At 41.1% G+C, this 14525-nt stretch overlaps 1 protein-coding gene across 8 annotated transcripts in view; it reads right to left on the minus strand.

The window, feature by feature from the left end:
* The window catches only part of enah (ENAH actin regulator), a 160417-nt gene that overhangs the window by 87759 nt on the left and 58133 nt on the right, over positions 1 to 14525 (minus strand). For all 8 annotated transcript variants that reach the window (XM_047574484.1, XM_047574483.1, XM_047574482.1 and 5 more), the window contains exon 2: positions 87 to 252. In XM_047574484.1, coding sequence (XP_047430440.1) covers positions 87 to 252 — 166 coding nt within the window. The remainder of the gene's footprint in view (positions 1 to 86; positions 253 to 14525) is intronic.

Genomic DNA, 14525 nt, shown 5'->3' on the forward strand with positions numbered 1-14525 from the left:
GCTGGACCACACAGTGATTACAACTTAATTTACTGAATGAATAAGGGCTCATACTGTATGTGTCCAATCCTGTTTTTTCCACCAACCTGATGATCCTGGATCTTGCGTCCCACTACACGGAAGGCGTTGTTGCCCGTGTGGTGGTAAATGTGGACTCTGCTAAAGCCTGTGGAGCCACCAGCTGGGACCCACTTCTTGTTGGCATCATCGTACACCATGACAGCAGCTCGTGCCTGGCAGATACTCTGTTCACTGGAGGGAGACACAAACAGAAAGAAATTCTACTCAACCTGATCTATGGGTTAAACATTCATTTTAATGAGGCTGACAATTCACAAAACACAAAGTGTACTATGGTTTATTGAAAGACACAGGATAGCAAGTTAACAATTTTTGATTTTCTGTGCATTTCATTGTTTGTTTTGTTCTTTAAAGTAAACCTCTCAAACGGAACATATGTTGTATAAAATTCAGAATAGTCTGAACAATGATCTGAGTACGATGGTTATGCCACAGTTGTGCAGACTAAAGTCCCAGGCTGCTTGAAGGGTTTCAAATGTACCTGCCTTGAAACAAAAAACAAACCCAGTCCTCAGTTCCAGCAGTGTAGACACACAGTTTTAGAGGCTATTAAAGATTCCCATGTTCTGAAAATACCTGTTGCTGTGATTAGATTAGAATCAATTCCTGCAAACTTAAATTGCAGTACACTGTGATAAATCATTCAGATCCCGACAGGTTCCTTACCGACACTTGTCTTAAAACAGCACATACACAGGACTTAAAATGTCAGGGAGAAACAGATGAAAGAGGTATACAATTTAAAGACGGACAATTTCAACACTGACTTGGATACACTGTAGCAACAGTGTCTATGGTATCTTCAACTGTGATGACTGCACCTGCTGCCATGCAGCTGATCTATAGGTCTGTAACCCTACTGCACTTGTCTACTTAGTATTCTTTGCAGTTTGCACTTATTTCAATTAAATTTTATGGACACTGTAAAGGACAAAATCTTAACACAAGTCATGTCAGGGTACTTTCCAAATATGATATTAAAATCTTACAGTACTGGAGAGAACCCCAACGAGTCACCTCTCAGGAGCAATTGGCCACATTGGGGTGGAAACAGCTTTAATCACTATTTTAGTTGTTCAGTTTTACATTCACATTTATTTGCATTTTAACTGCTCATCGACTTTACACTGCACTGATATCACAACGGAGAAATAAATTATGACAAGTAGCTTTTACATAAATTTGCGAGACACAGAAAAGAAGCAAAAGAAATTCAAAGCAGCAGAAAATTAGATTCTACATTTCCCAAGATGACATTAGCATCAGTTAGTTAGATCTGGCCTGGTTAATGTTCATGTCTTTCAAAATCCATATCCTTTCTTCCTTCTTAATCTCCAAGCCAAAACTCATGTAGCCCTGAGGACATCTTTATTTCTAGTTTTACATTTATACTTGGCTTCATCTGTGAGTAGAAACAACCTGAAACTGGAAACGGAAAGGAGAAAAGACAATGACTTGCACCTCTAGCTGAGGACTTTTACATATTCTACAGGTAAGTCATTAACCATCACATCTGTTTTCCTCTCCTGGTCAGAGCAGCAGCTGCAGTGGTTAGATGCAGGTGTTAAATGGAGCATAAACCCACCCAAAGATGTTTAATATGTAAAACTGAGTTTTTAAACCGCACACAGGATACTATTAAGTTTAAGTAAAGGTGTAAATAAGGATCACATTGATGTGTGATACAACAGAATGCTAGAAAAAGAATAAACTGTGAAGAGATTTATTGAAATGAAAGTTCAAAGTTCCTTTACTGTCCCACTTGGGGAACACACACAGACGTGTTGTTTGCTGCAAATGTTCCCCATAGGACACAACGACAAGCATCTCATGAACAAGGGTAAGGTAAGTGTACTATAATATAATAATATAACATAATATACAAAGATCAGTTCGAAAATGAGGAAGGAGAAGGAGAAGTGTAAACTTATTAACTCCTAAACGCTTATCTATGATGCATTGCAATATTGCTTGTCCCTTTTTATAATGCATGCATTTAATATGTAATATGTGTTGATGTATAATCAATCAACTGCAACAATACACAGTGTATAATTACTCCATATACATCATCAACTTCATTATGATAAATATAATCCCAATCACTAATAAATAATAGTTTATATTTAAATGTATATCACTACTATAAATATATCACAGAAGTTCATATACATAAACATATATTAATAATAAATGGAATATACAATAGTATATATAACACTAATTAGCCTACCTCATTATTAACAAAGAATAGTTGTGGAGGTATATATTAAAGCTAGATATATATTTATAAGATTTACATTACATATAAAAAGCAATAAGAATCAATGTATGCAATATTAATTTGTATTACTACAGCCTACCTACCTTATACCTATTGAATACATGTCTTTTGTATTTGCTCATCTTATTTATCTTTCTTGTGGTTTTATAAGTGTTTACTTTCATGTGCAACGAAGCTATGGCAACAAAGTAATTTCCCTTGTGGATCATTAAAGTCTGTCTAAGTGTAAGTCTAAAACGCTAAATGGGGATTAGTCAGTTTATTGAATTTCCCTCTATACTTAACACAAGAGCAGGGCTGGGCAATTAATTTCTACAGGGGGCCACATGAAAAATCTGAACTGTGTTGGAGGTCAAACCAAACGATAACTTGAATTTTGCTCAACATTAATTTTCTGCCATTGTAAAAAGCAGTAAATTATATATGTTGATAAGCTGTTACTGGTAATCAGAAACATAAGAATATTCTGAGGATATTTACTTAAATTTATGAGTTTTGGTGTAGGTTGAAGATGAAAATGAATCACAATCATTTTGTAGTTTTGGATATAATGCATTGGAATGTTGGAAACTTTGTCATCTGTGAAAAACTTTGGTGGACCAAGGAGGGACCCTGTAGCTACATGAATTATTTTCTGTATCTCAATAAATCTCAATAAATGTTTAATCCTTTAAGACCTGAATGTCCGTCTGCCCACAAAGAGAAGCTTGTTGTATTTGAATTACCGTAATTCCCTGATGGAGAATATTCAAGTTGCGCTTTCTAGAAAAAACGCTGCCATTACGGTAATGATGACGCACCGCTGCTGTCGGCTGCAGGTTGGAGAGCAACGATCACGGAGCCCCAGTAAGAGAGATTTGTTTGGAGGAATTTGTTGGTAAAAACAAAGTTACTTATACCCTTGAAATGTCACGAAGGTCTTCCAGGCAAAAGCACAACTAACCAGTGTTCACTTACAATGAATACTATCAATAGCGCAAAACACTGTGACGGTAATTCAAAATCGGCCGCTTTGACGGATGCCAGCGATCCGTTCAGGCTTTTGAGGGTTAATAGATGGCAAGAAGCTGTTTCAAGCTTACCTTTTGAAGAATTAACGAACTAACAGTGTCATGATGTAAATAATACACCATGGCTCAAAATAAAAGAAACACAGTCGTATTGCATGCACAGCATAAATACTTGTTCATTTGTGCTTATGACTGACATACCACGGGCCAGATGGGAATGCCCAAAGGGCCGTATGTGGCCCGCGGGCCGTAAAATGCCCAGGTCTGCACAAGAGGCTCATGTTAGAGTTGAAGGTTATAAATGTGGATCAACAGTTCACTGAGATCGCTGCAGCACAAAACATATGAATAGATGATCTTCTGTCCTCAATGTTCTGCCTGAACGCAGCTATGCAGACAGATAACTGTGTGACGATTGTCATGTATATAGTCCTGTTTTATTGTCATTATTATTAAAACTGAAATGAAACAATCCAAAAAAGCGTTGAATACGGTGAGCTGAAATGAAACAAGCGACATTCAGACACAGAAAACTTAAATTTAAATACTCACAGGCAGTGCTTTCAGTGAACAACAAGGAAGGATGGACAGAGATTTAGTGTTACAAACTGTTCATGTCCATTCACATCACAAAAGCTTTGCTTCTTGTTTTCACAATCAAAGAGCATAAATGGGAGTGTAGCACTCTATGCTGGCAAATTAAGGAACCCTTAACATCACTCAGCAGCACCTACTGGAAAACAAAGAGATTCAGTTCAATACTGGCAGAACTCCTCTGCATCTACAGACATCAAGGAGTGCAGTTTTGGACATTTGAGCATCTACTTTATATTTAAGCCACAGAAGTTACTTGGTCAGATATTCTGACAAAGTTGCAGGCCAGACAGGAATAGAAACGGGGAATGGGATATTAGATGAGAATATCTGCATCTACTTCATTAATGGTAAAGAAGTTCATAGTTCCAACTTCAAAGAGAAACGGAACAGCTCCAGGGCCACCACCACTATAATGTCACATCCTGCTAAGATTGGGGTGGTTACTGTACGGTGAAGGAACGGGGTGGGGGCGTACAGAGCATCAGACCTTTCGCAAAACCCTAACAGTCATTGTCGAATCATACATCCTAGCACTATGTAAACGAGGTCTGTCAAGCTGCTGCTTTCGACAAGCAAAATGGTGAAGCAAAATCATATGTAAGGCCACATACACATGTACCAAAACGATACTTTTATCTCCGTTTTCCTTGCCGTCTTTCATGAATTTCTCTATAAAAACCATCTGCTACAGAACTCAGCCAAAAAAAGAAGAAGAGGTGGAGAATGCACATCAATCCTGCGTGCCGTAGCCAAACACAGAGTCTGGATTACAGTCTGTAAGCCTTTTTAGCTCTTCGTAGTGGCAAAGTAACTGTACATATTGCCCTAGCCACCCAACAATGGTCAATATCTGATGCAGCACCGTCACAAGCCTATAGTCTGCCATTGATCTTGTTTTTGTTATGAAATGATATCCCTCCACTGCTTACTGTAACTCCTTTTGCCTCAATTTGGAGGATATGGCATAGGTATTGCTCCAAAAATCACTGACATACACCGGTATACTATTGCCTGCTGTGACACACTGAAAAAAACGAATTATCGCCTTAATCGGACACTAACATGAGTGCATGTAAACACGTTACTCCGACTGAAATTGAAAAAAGGAGTTCTCCTTACCCGATTAAGACACCCAGATAATGCGACTGGCATTCGGTTTTCTCCGGCATGTATATGTTTAATTGGACTACAATTGGATAACGCGTGTGCGCATGCTCCACAACCGCTGTGCTGGCGCGTCACCCCGGAACAAAAACATCCAAGAATGCCGGTTGCAGAAGAAGAAGGAGATAAACAAAGTCGGTAGAAGAACCGTCTGAGGGATAACGTGCATCTTATCTGCAACAGAAGTAGCGCGGACATTACGTGCCAGATTAAAAAAATGTACTATTGTCCCTATGGTCGTTGTTTGCCGCATGAACAACTCTTGTTTATTATATGATGTAATAGCATTAACTAGAAAGCGTGCCGTATTTACATGGTATTAACCTGCTGAAACGATACATGTCGCCACCTAGTGTGGAGGAGGAGGACATGTTACCGTCAGTTATTCGTTTTTCTCTGTTACATGTAAACTGGGACAAGCACTGTAGCCAGAAATTCGAATTTCGAGCATAGCTCAATAGAGCAAATGACTGTGTTGAGACTCTGTTTGTGTCAAGAAGGGCTTTTATGAAAGGTCAATTAGGTGTGGGAGAGAAGAGGCAAAAAATGGGACAGAGGAGAGGAGACAAAGAGCTTTTTTCTGACCTCTGGCTGGTTACTCCAATGTAACTAAAGCACTGAAAATCTCGTGGAATCACGTGGACACACAGTACGTCAGCACTCTTTCTATGAAGAAGTGGTAGAAGGCCAGCAGCAGCTTCCTGTTTCGAGCTGCTCTTCTTGAGGACTCTTAGGTAGTGGAGACACTTCTTGATGACAGCAGAGATGTTGTCTGTTCAGGAGAGGTCATTGGAGATCTGTACTCACAGGAACCTGAAGGTGTGGACTGTCCACACAGTCGCCGTTTTGTTCCTCCTGAAGTCCATAATGATTTCCTTCGTCTTCGTGTTCAGTGTCAGGTTGTTGTCTGAGCATCAGGACGTTAGCTTCTGGACCTCCTGCTGGGCCAGCAACCTTCCTGTCAGGAGCACACGCCTCACATCATGCTCTCCTTCAGTGAGTGGGGCAGTGCTGGAACTGGGGATGGGGGCAGGGCAGGGGCAGGGAGCAGATGAGTGTCACTGTGGTGATTCAATATGAGCAAATATGCTGTTAAGCTCCTCTGCCAGCAAAGTGCTCAGGTCTCCTGGTGTTGCATCCCAGCCTCTGAAGTTTGTGATTCACTGAAGAACCTGCCATACTTCCCAGGATCTGTTGCTGGCGAGGTGGGACCCTTTCCACTTCTCATAGTCCGCTTTGGCATTCTTAATTCCTTTTTTTTTTCAGGTCAGCTTGAGCCATGCTGTAGCCATGCTCTGTCACCCAACCTAAAGACAGTGTCGCGGGCGAGGAGTGAGCAGACCTGGCTGGTCATCCAAGGTTTCACACACATGCTCTCACTCTAAGTAGCAATATTCCGCACTCTAAAATGAGATTTTTCAAAAAAGATCATGGTCATTCAACAGTGATTGATCAACAACTATAAGATCTATCAAAACGAGGATTAATACACCAATACACAAGGCTTGTGTCTACATTTTAAAGATCAAACGAAGTCTGTAGGTGAAAGTATGCCTGAGCAATAGACCTTTGAAAAACTGTCTTTTTTGGGTTATTTTTTACGTCCATCCCATTCATTTCCAACAGGAAATTTATCGCAGTTTTTCGCAACTTATGTCACGAAAAATTCGTATTCCGTAGCACGTCGATCCCGATCGAGCTGCACGTTTTGATATGTAACTCGCCCTACAGCTCGAAGAGCTGTAGGACGAAAATGGGGAGGAAGAGGAAAAAAAAAATAATAAGAAGAAACGCGCGAGACAACAATAGCTTGCTGCTGTAGGGGCTAGGCCTCAGGCGAAGCCCCGTAGCCCCTAATAATAAGAAGAAACACGCGGGATAACAATAGGGGCAAAGCCCCGAGCCTCCAGTCTACAGTAGCAAGCTGTAGACTGGAGGCTCGGGCGTTGCCCCGTAGCCCCTAATAATCTTGAATGTACAGTTTCCAGACAATATGGAAGCAATCTGAAGGAAAGAGCAGGGGCCCTGCAGATAACAGAAAATCCCTGTGATATCACAGTAAGTGAAGACATTCCAAAGTGGGCTCATGAGATCTCTGATGGCTTTTAATGACCTTGTAAAATTGAAAACACTATTGGCGTTTTTAAAACCTACTCTTATATATGTGTAATCAATAAATAATAATATCAATAATACAATAAAGGATTTTCTCTCATTTTCTAGCAAAGACCTCCTAAAGGCATGCATCTTGATAGAACTTTATTATTTTCTGTTTAATTTCACATTCTCAGCCCAGGATGTGGTATTCAATTTGGCTATTTGGTTCTGCTAATCTCTGACATTCCTGTCCTTGAGATCACATCTTGTTCTGAACTTCAATAGCTCAATATGCCAACAGTCACAGAAAGATCTTGTCTGTCACATGTCCCATATTGCACTAAATATGCAACAACAGATGCTTCAAGACAAATTCATTAATACACAGGACGAGATGTTACAATCCCTTGTGCCATGATCTAAGGCAAAACTCCTTTAGAAGCCCAGTCCAACTGGAGAACCAACCAGCAGACCAGTGGTCAGCTATTAACTAACCTAGCCACCAGCAGTAGGTAAGAAATGTGTGACCACACTCGACCAGGCATCTCTTCCTTCTGCCTATGTCAAAATAGCTCTGTCACACACCAGCTAATTAGCCTAACCGCCAGCAGTAAGTAAGAAATGATGGGACATGCAACTATGCTTCAAACAACATTCCTCCCCTCTGCCAAGATCAGAAGTTACAGACAAGAAAACACCAGCAAACAAGCCTAACTAGCAACAGTAGGCAATATGCAGTGTGCAGCACATCATTGGGGTTTTCAAGTGGGCACCTCCCTTCACTGATGTTTCGTTAAGTTAGACCCACGACACCTCAAAAAGGCTTAACAGTGAGCACCAGCGTCGCTGAGTCACCCCCCCTCAATGCAGTCACCACGCCACCGTGTGCCTTTCAACTGACAGATTAGATTAATCTAACTACAACTGCTACCTATTGACAGTACATAGCTAGCCTCACCTTTAGCATGCTCCCTAGTTAGCTCGTCATACTTCTCTTTCTTCAGCAAACATACACCAAAGCATTTCTCCCAACATAATATTGAGATTCCACACAGAGACTAAATTCAAACACGTCCTCCAACACTTTCTTTTTTCACAAAGTTCTCTAGTTGCAACTAAGGTATTATAGGACTACATATGTACAAGACAACAGCCAGACTCTAATCAACTATGCTGAACAATTTATTTTAACCACCAAACCAATGTGAATTTTAAATTCTGAAATCTTGGCAGGTGCTACCCAGTTCCTGTTAATAACTAACATAATAAATGAATAATTTTCCCATCCAATTCCAGCTTTCATTCAGTTGACAGAATGGACCCATGACAGAAAAACTGTTACTGCGACTAAGCAATGAGCTCAGAATACAGCAACTGATCACTGTATAATGTAAGTTAGTGACCTGGAGTCTCAGGCTGTTACACCTATTTCAAAACCCGCTTGCCTTTTTTAGGAGCTGCAAACTGAGTCATCACCCTAGCAACAGAGCCATTCATGGGAAGACATTAGAGCAATGCTAAAAACGGAGTGTGTGAAGTGGAGTCTAGTAAAGTATGTGTGCACATACTGTAGGTGTGCTCAGATGTACCTGATCACCACTGAATTCTACGTGGAGACTTCCTACTTTCAGCTTTGCTGATACACACACACAACATGATAAACCATGAGAAAATACCCTCTGCTTACAAGTGAGTCATTCACTCAACCAGATGGTGGTAGAGAAAGATATGGAGCAGAAGAGGATCAGCGTATGGCATTATAGCAGTAAAAACACCTGAGGTGTGACAAAGAAGAATTACTGCTAGTGGCTATATCTAGGCACAGACCACAGTGATAGTGTGTGTGTGTGTGTGTGTCACTTAAACACACAGGCACTTCAGCCAGATAAAGAGCCATGTCCATCTGAAGCAATGGATTGATGATTCTTGGTGGCTTTGTTTTTGTGAACAAAGGTCACCACCTGGCCAATAATTTCAGACGGATTACATAAGGAGTTATACTTGTTCGTATTTTTAACAGTGCTTTATTTGTCACAGGTGAAAGTCGAAATTTAACTTCTTGAATGCGGTCATTGTCCCAACATGCAACAGAGAAAATCAAATAACTCCACACACACTCCACAATATTTTTTAGCAACAAGATGGGTAATAGTTCAACCTTTTTAATCTTGTACGTAATGTGCGTGCTACTTCTGGTGCAGATAAGATGTGCGCTATCCCTCGGTTGTTCATTTACCATCTCTGTTTACCTTCTTCTTCTGGAACTGGGTTTCTTGGATGTTTTTGTTCCAGGCTCATACACCAACTCAGCGATTATAACACATGTGCACAGCCTTTGTACAGTTAAAAGTCTGACTGAGGGTGTACATGCTGGAGAAAATCGTTTTCCAATCGCATTATCTGCATGTCTAAATTGGATAAGCAGAACTCTGATTTTAGTCCAAGTAAGGCCCCAAACCAGACTGGGATATAACTGGTCAACAGACTGTAGAAAGTGGTCAGGATGGGAGGGGCGAGGGAGGCTCTCTTCATCCAGCGTAGTAAGTGCAAGTGTTGCTGTGCCTTTTTCGTCAGGGAGGGGGTGTTGAGGGACCAGGTTAGTTTATCTGTGATTTAGATGATGAGGAGTAATGTATGAGATTTTCTGAAGTCAACAATGATCTCCTTTGTCTTGTCCATACATTCCTGTAAGCCAGTTCATTTTCACCCTGGATGAGGCCTACCACAGTTGTGTCGTCCACAGACTTCAGTGGTTGGTGCTGTATCTGGGGTGAGAGTCGTGGGTCATCACGTTGAACAGCAGGGGGCTGAGAACACAACCCTGGGGGGAGATAGTGTTGAGGGAGATGATGCTGGAGGTGTTATTGTTCATGTGAACAGACTGGGTTCTGTTGGTGAGGAAGTCCAGTACCCAGTTACATAGTGGGGTGCCAGGTGGCCCAGTTTTCACACCAGATGCTGAGGGATGATCATATTGAACACAGCTGAAGTTCAGAAACAGCATTTGCACATGGATGTTTTTATCCTCCAGAAGTTCCAGGCTTAGATGGAACGCAGAGGAGATGGCATCCTCTGTTCAGCGGTTCTGCTGACGCAAACTAGAATGACTGAAGTGATTGTGAGATGCTGAATACGGGGTTGTACTCTACCACTCTGATATGCAATGGCTCAGCCGTGGCTCTGTGCTGCAGCGGTTTCATATGCTGTGATCAGAAATAGACCAGGTTTTGAAAGAGAAGGGCCAATCTCTTCATGAACTGAGTACCCTCTGTGGCTGGCAGACCTGCCATTTTTAGTTGATCTAACTCATCATCTGAATACACTGAACAAGAACCTACAAGGCAAAGAACAGCTGGTGCCACACCTGTAACCGCACATGAAACACGCCTTCTGTGTAAAGCTCTGCCTGTTTGAGACACAACTACGAAGCTTTAATGCTGCAAACTTCTGTCTGAAATCAAGTCTGCCTTTCCAAAGGTCGACCTTTCTGCTAAAAAGGAGAAATATGTGTCTGTGATTGCATCTCTTGTTAAAGAATTCAACCAGCGTTTCCAAGATTTTTCTGTCCTTGAAAAACAAATCAAGCTGTTCTTAACCCCGTTCCTGGTGGATACAGTAGAAGTGGAAGAGAGTCTGCAGTTACAACTGATTGAAATGCAATGTAAAGTTTCCTCTGATGAGGCGCCATGCAAAAAAAAATGATGAGCCTGTTCGACTCAACATACATATGTGAACAAACATCTTTACATTATAGGTGAGTTAGAAATACACACAGTATTCATGTATCAATATGTCACCTCTAGTGTGAAACCCTTTGGACACCCCTGGCATCAACAAACAAACACTTGGAAGAACAGGTGTAAAACACATTTGGCTGACTTTTACTGCTGACTTAATGGTAAGATCACAATAGGACAAAAGGGAAGTTATTTCAAGCAAATAAGGAACATGCTGTATTTGAGCAACATCTCTTGACAGAAAAGTGAGCACAAAGTAAAAGAGAAGAGAGAAACCAAGTAGATGGGTATAAAATAATGAGGGAAGGAGACAGACACCTGATAACAATAGGAAATGACAAAGAAAACATTACAAGAGGTTGACATAACTTTGGAAGTACTTCCCGCACATACTACTTCCCTAAACAACTAGGAGCCAGAACATGCCACAGCTTTTGGATTCTTTAGTGTTTTATAACTCTGCATGCTAGTGCTGTGTGACTATGTATTGCACATAGCATGCACGCGTAACAAGTGGTGTTTAAAGGGTGTTCCCATCGTTCAGACTGCAGTCTACATGTTAACTGGGGGCCTGGCACATTTTACAAGAGTCCAGTCACCTTCCTATTCACACAAGCACAGAGGACACATTGACAGCAAAGCAGGTCTGCACTGGACCAAGCAGCAATCAACTTCCACTCCTCGTCTATAACTATGTTTCCAAAACAAAGGCTCTTCTTTTAGAGCGAATGAAAATAACACGTTAACTGATTAACTTGAGCATGTGCTGTTTTCTGATTTGATTATCATTATAATACAGCTGCTAAATGTAGAAATAAGCAATGTAGCTAATTGTATCCTTTCTCAGCCCTCGGGGAAACGAGTATGTGTGCATTAGAAATTAAGACATAGAGTTGCTTTAAGAAGAAACAATACTCTTAGAGAAAGGAACACTGATGCGCAAACTGAAACTGCCAAAAAACAAAACTAGGTTTCTGACATAACAACATCATAGTCAGCATAAATTTTGCTAGTAGTCTTTGTCAATGAAAACCTCAGGCCATTACCTGTGTGGGCAGAATGACTAGTACAGATTTAAAAATGATTATCCATTATTGTTTTGCAACTTTTTGCCTTTAGTTTAATGACATGAAAGGCTCACCAAGTCTGCCACAGAGGATCAAAATTAAGTTTAATGTTTGAAATAATTAAAATTGGTTTTATAACTTCTACACTACATTTGGAGCTATATATGCAATCATTTTTAGAACAAAAATAATGTTACACTTTAACAAGAGCAAGAAAAGAGCTCTGCCTCAAATTACCTTCCTGATACCTTCGAATTTACTAACACCTTTTATCTTTGGGCTCAATTTCACCCCAGTAGTTTAAACCTCCACATGATTATAATATAATAAAATTGTTACCCAACTGTATGTGTTAGGTAGTTGACTACCTCAACTGCTCAACAACCCCATCCCTCTTAAATACATCCAGGATACCTGCTACCCAAATGAGTGCATTTAGATGCAAAGCTTAGTCAAGCTATTCTTGAAATTTAACTTTCTGAATGCGGTCAATGTCCCAGTTTACATGCAACAGAGAAAATTGAATAACTGACGGGAACATGTCTTCCTCAGCCACACAGGACGGCGATATGTGTCTTGTCAGCAGGTTAATACCATGTTAATACGAAAAGTTGGAGTAAGGCAATAATTGTTTTTTTTTTTCACGTGCATGTAAACTGTGTCAGGAGCCCAAAGACTTGCTGCATCTTCGCCTTTTGACTTATACACTCCTGCCAAATGAGCTACCCAATGTAGGCTTGCAAGTTGGTCACATCCAAGTCTTTCCAACTGTTCCTATATACTGGTTTGTTTGTTTTGATTGATGGTGTTATGAAGAACTCAAATGCTGTTTTGATGTCTTGGACATGGCTGACAGTATATCTGTTGGGGAACCATTTTGATGACATTAGCAGCACTAAGGCCAGCCTGATGTACAAGTAGGAAGCTGGACCATAATAACTTTCCATTTTTGGAAGGTAGTGTGTGTATTGGTGGTTGAGACACACCAGGAGGTTCAACACTGAGGGTCTCATTCTCATCAGTCATTGAGTGTGAAATAAACAAAATTATACCAATCATATATTTAGAGATGTTAAACATTGAATAGGGTCAAACTGACCCCAAAGATAAGATGAAGTTTAATTTATACTGTAGCTGATGACAAAGCTTATGTTGGAGTTGAAGTGTTTGTGTTTGCCTGGCTGCTTAGACATGTGAACAAGGAAATGCATTTCACACCAATTTCTTTTGAGGTGCACATGGAAGACTGTGAAGTAGGGTTTGAACACAAGTGTAGCTCTGCATGTAGCTACACTGTCAACACACTGAGGTACTATAAATTGTGCATTACAGTTTCTATGTAGCCACATTGTATTCAATAAAAAGCCTCCTGATATCATCCCTTTTGTTTTTAATTAAAATAATGCTGTTGCTATCAACAAGAACAGTCAGAATTACAAATACACAAAAGGACACTATAGAATTGACACAACCAGAGCAGGACTTTGCGATAGCGGTTGTGAGGAACTACAAATAGCTACTTGAATGACTCAGTGCCAGCAGGCACACACCAGTGGATTTCCGTTTTACACGCGTACACGCGTACACGCGTACACGCGCGCGCGCACGCACACGCACACGCACACGCACACGCACGCACGCACGCACGCACGCACGCACACACACACACGCACACACGCACACACGCACACACGCACAACCTCTCTTCAAAACCCATGCATGTACAATGGTGATTCTTTCCTTAGTCATACATATTCATGTCAGCAAGTTAGGCAGAAATCAGGAAAACAAAGGCAGTTAGTTAGCTGTGTTTTTGCCATGGCAGCTGGACTAGCTATTAAATTCATACGGTTTAGTCCTGGCTTTTTGCCTTTGTGGTAACAACAGGGGTATCCAGGCAACAGGCTCTTGCTTCTGCACAGCCCGGCGCTCTCTGGGCTCTTTAGTGGTGGCTGTTGTATAGCTGTTGTGAGGAAATTATCGCCGTGGCATTGAGCAGCCCAGATGAACTCAACTTAACGGGGTCCAAGTGGGTGTCAGGGAATCCTTCTCTTCTTACTGCTTCTGCTACATCTATCCATCTAACCCTTTGTGTCTCACTTGATTTAACCCTCTTTCATCTGCCTCCTCTCTTCCTCCCTCTCTGCTATTATCTGTAAGACTCTCCCCGCACTCTCTCTTTGTCTAACCACACACCCACCCCACTCCTCTCTCTCACTCTCTTCAGAATAAATATGCGGAAGATAATCAGGGAGAATGAGCAGCCAGAATTTGTGATGTTTGGTGGAACCGAAACAAGGATTACTCAGGTTTTCAGGTTCTGACAAACAGTCCTTACACGAGGGATTCTCATTTTCACAGCACACTGACACATGCGGCTACACTGCAAAGCTGTGACTTGACTGTCTAAATATGGGGGACCTGTGAATGCCATAAATGCCATAATGAGGGTCTACCTCTGTGGGACAACACTCCATTTCTGATGTAA

This window comes from Mugil cephalus, chromosome 21 (assembly GCF_022458985.1).
Source record: "Mugil cephalus isolate CIBA_MC_2020 chromosome 21, CIBA_Mcephalus_1.1, whole genome shotgun sequence".
Classification (NCBI taxonomy): domain Eukaryota; kingdom Metazoa; phylum Chordata; class Actinopteri; order Mugiliformes; family Mugilidae; genus Mugil; species Mugil cephalus.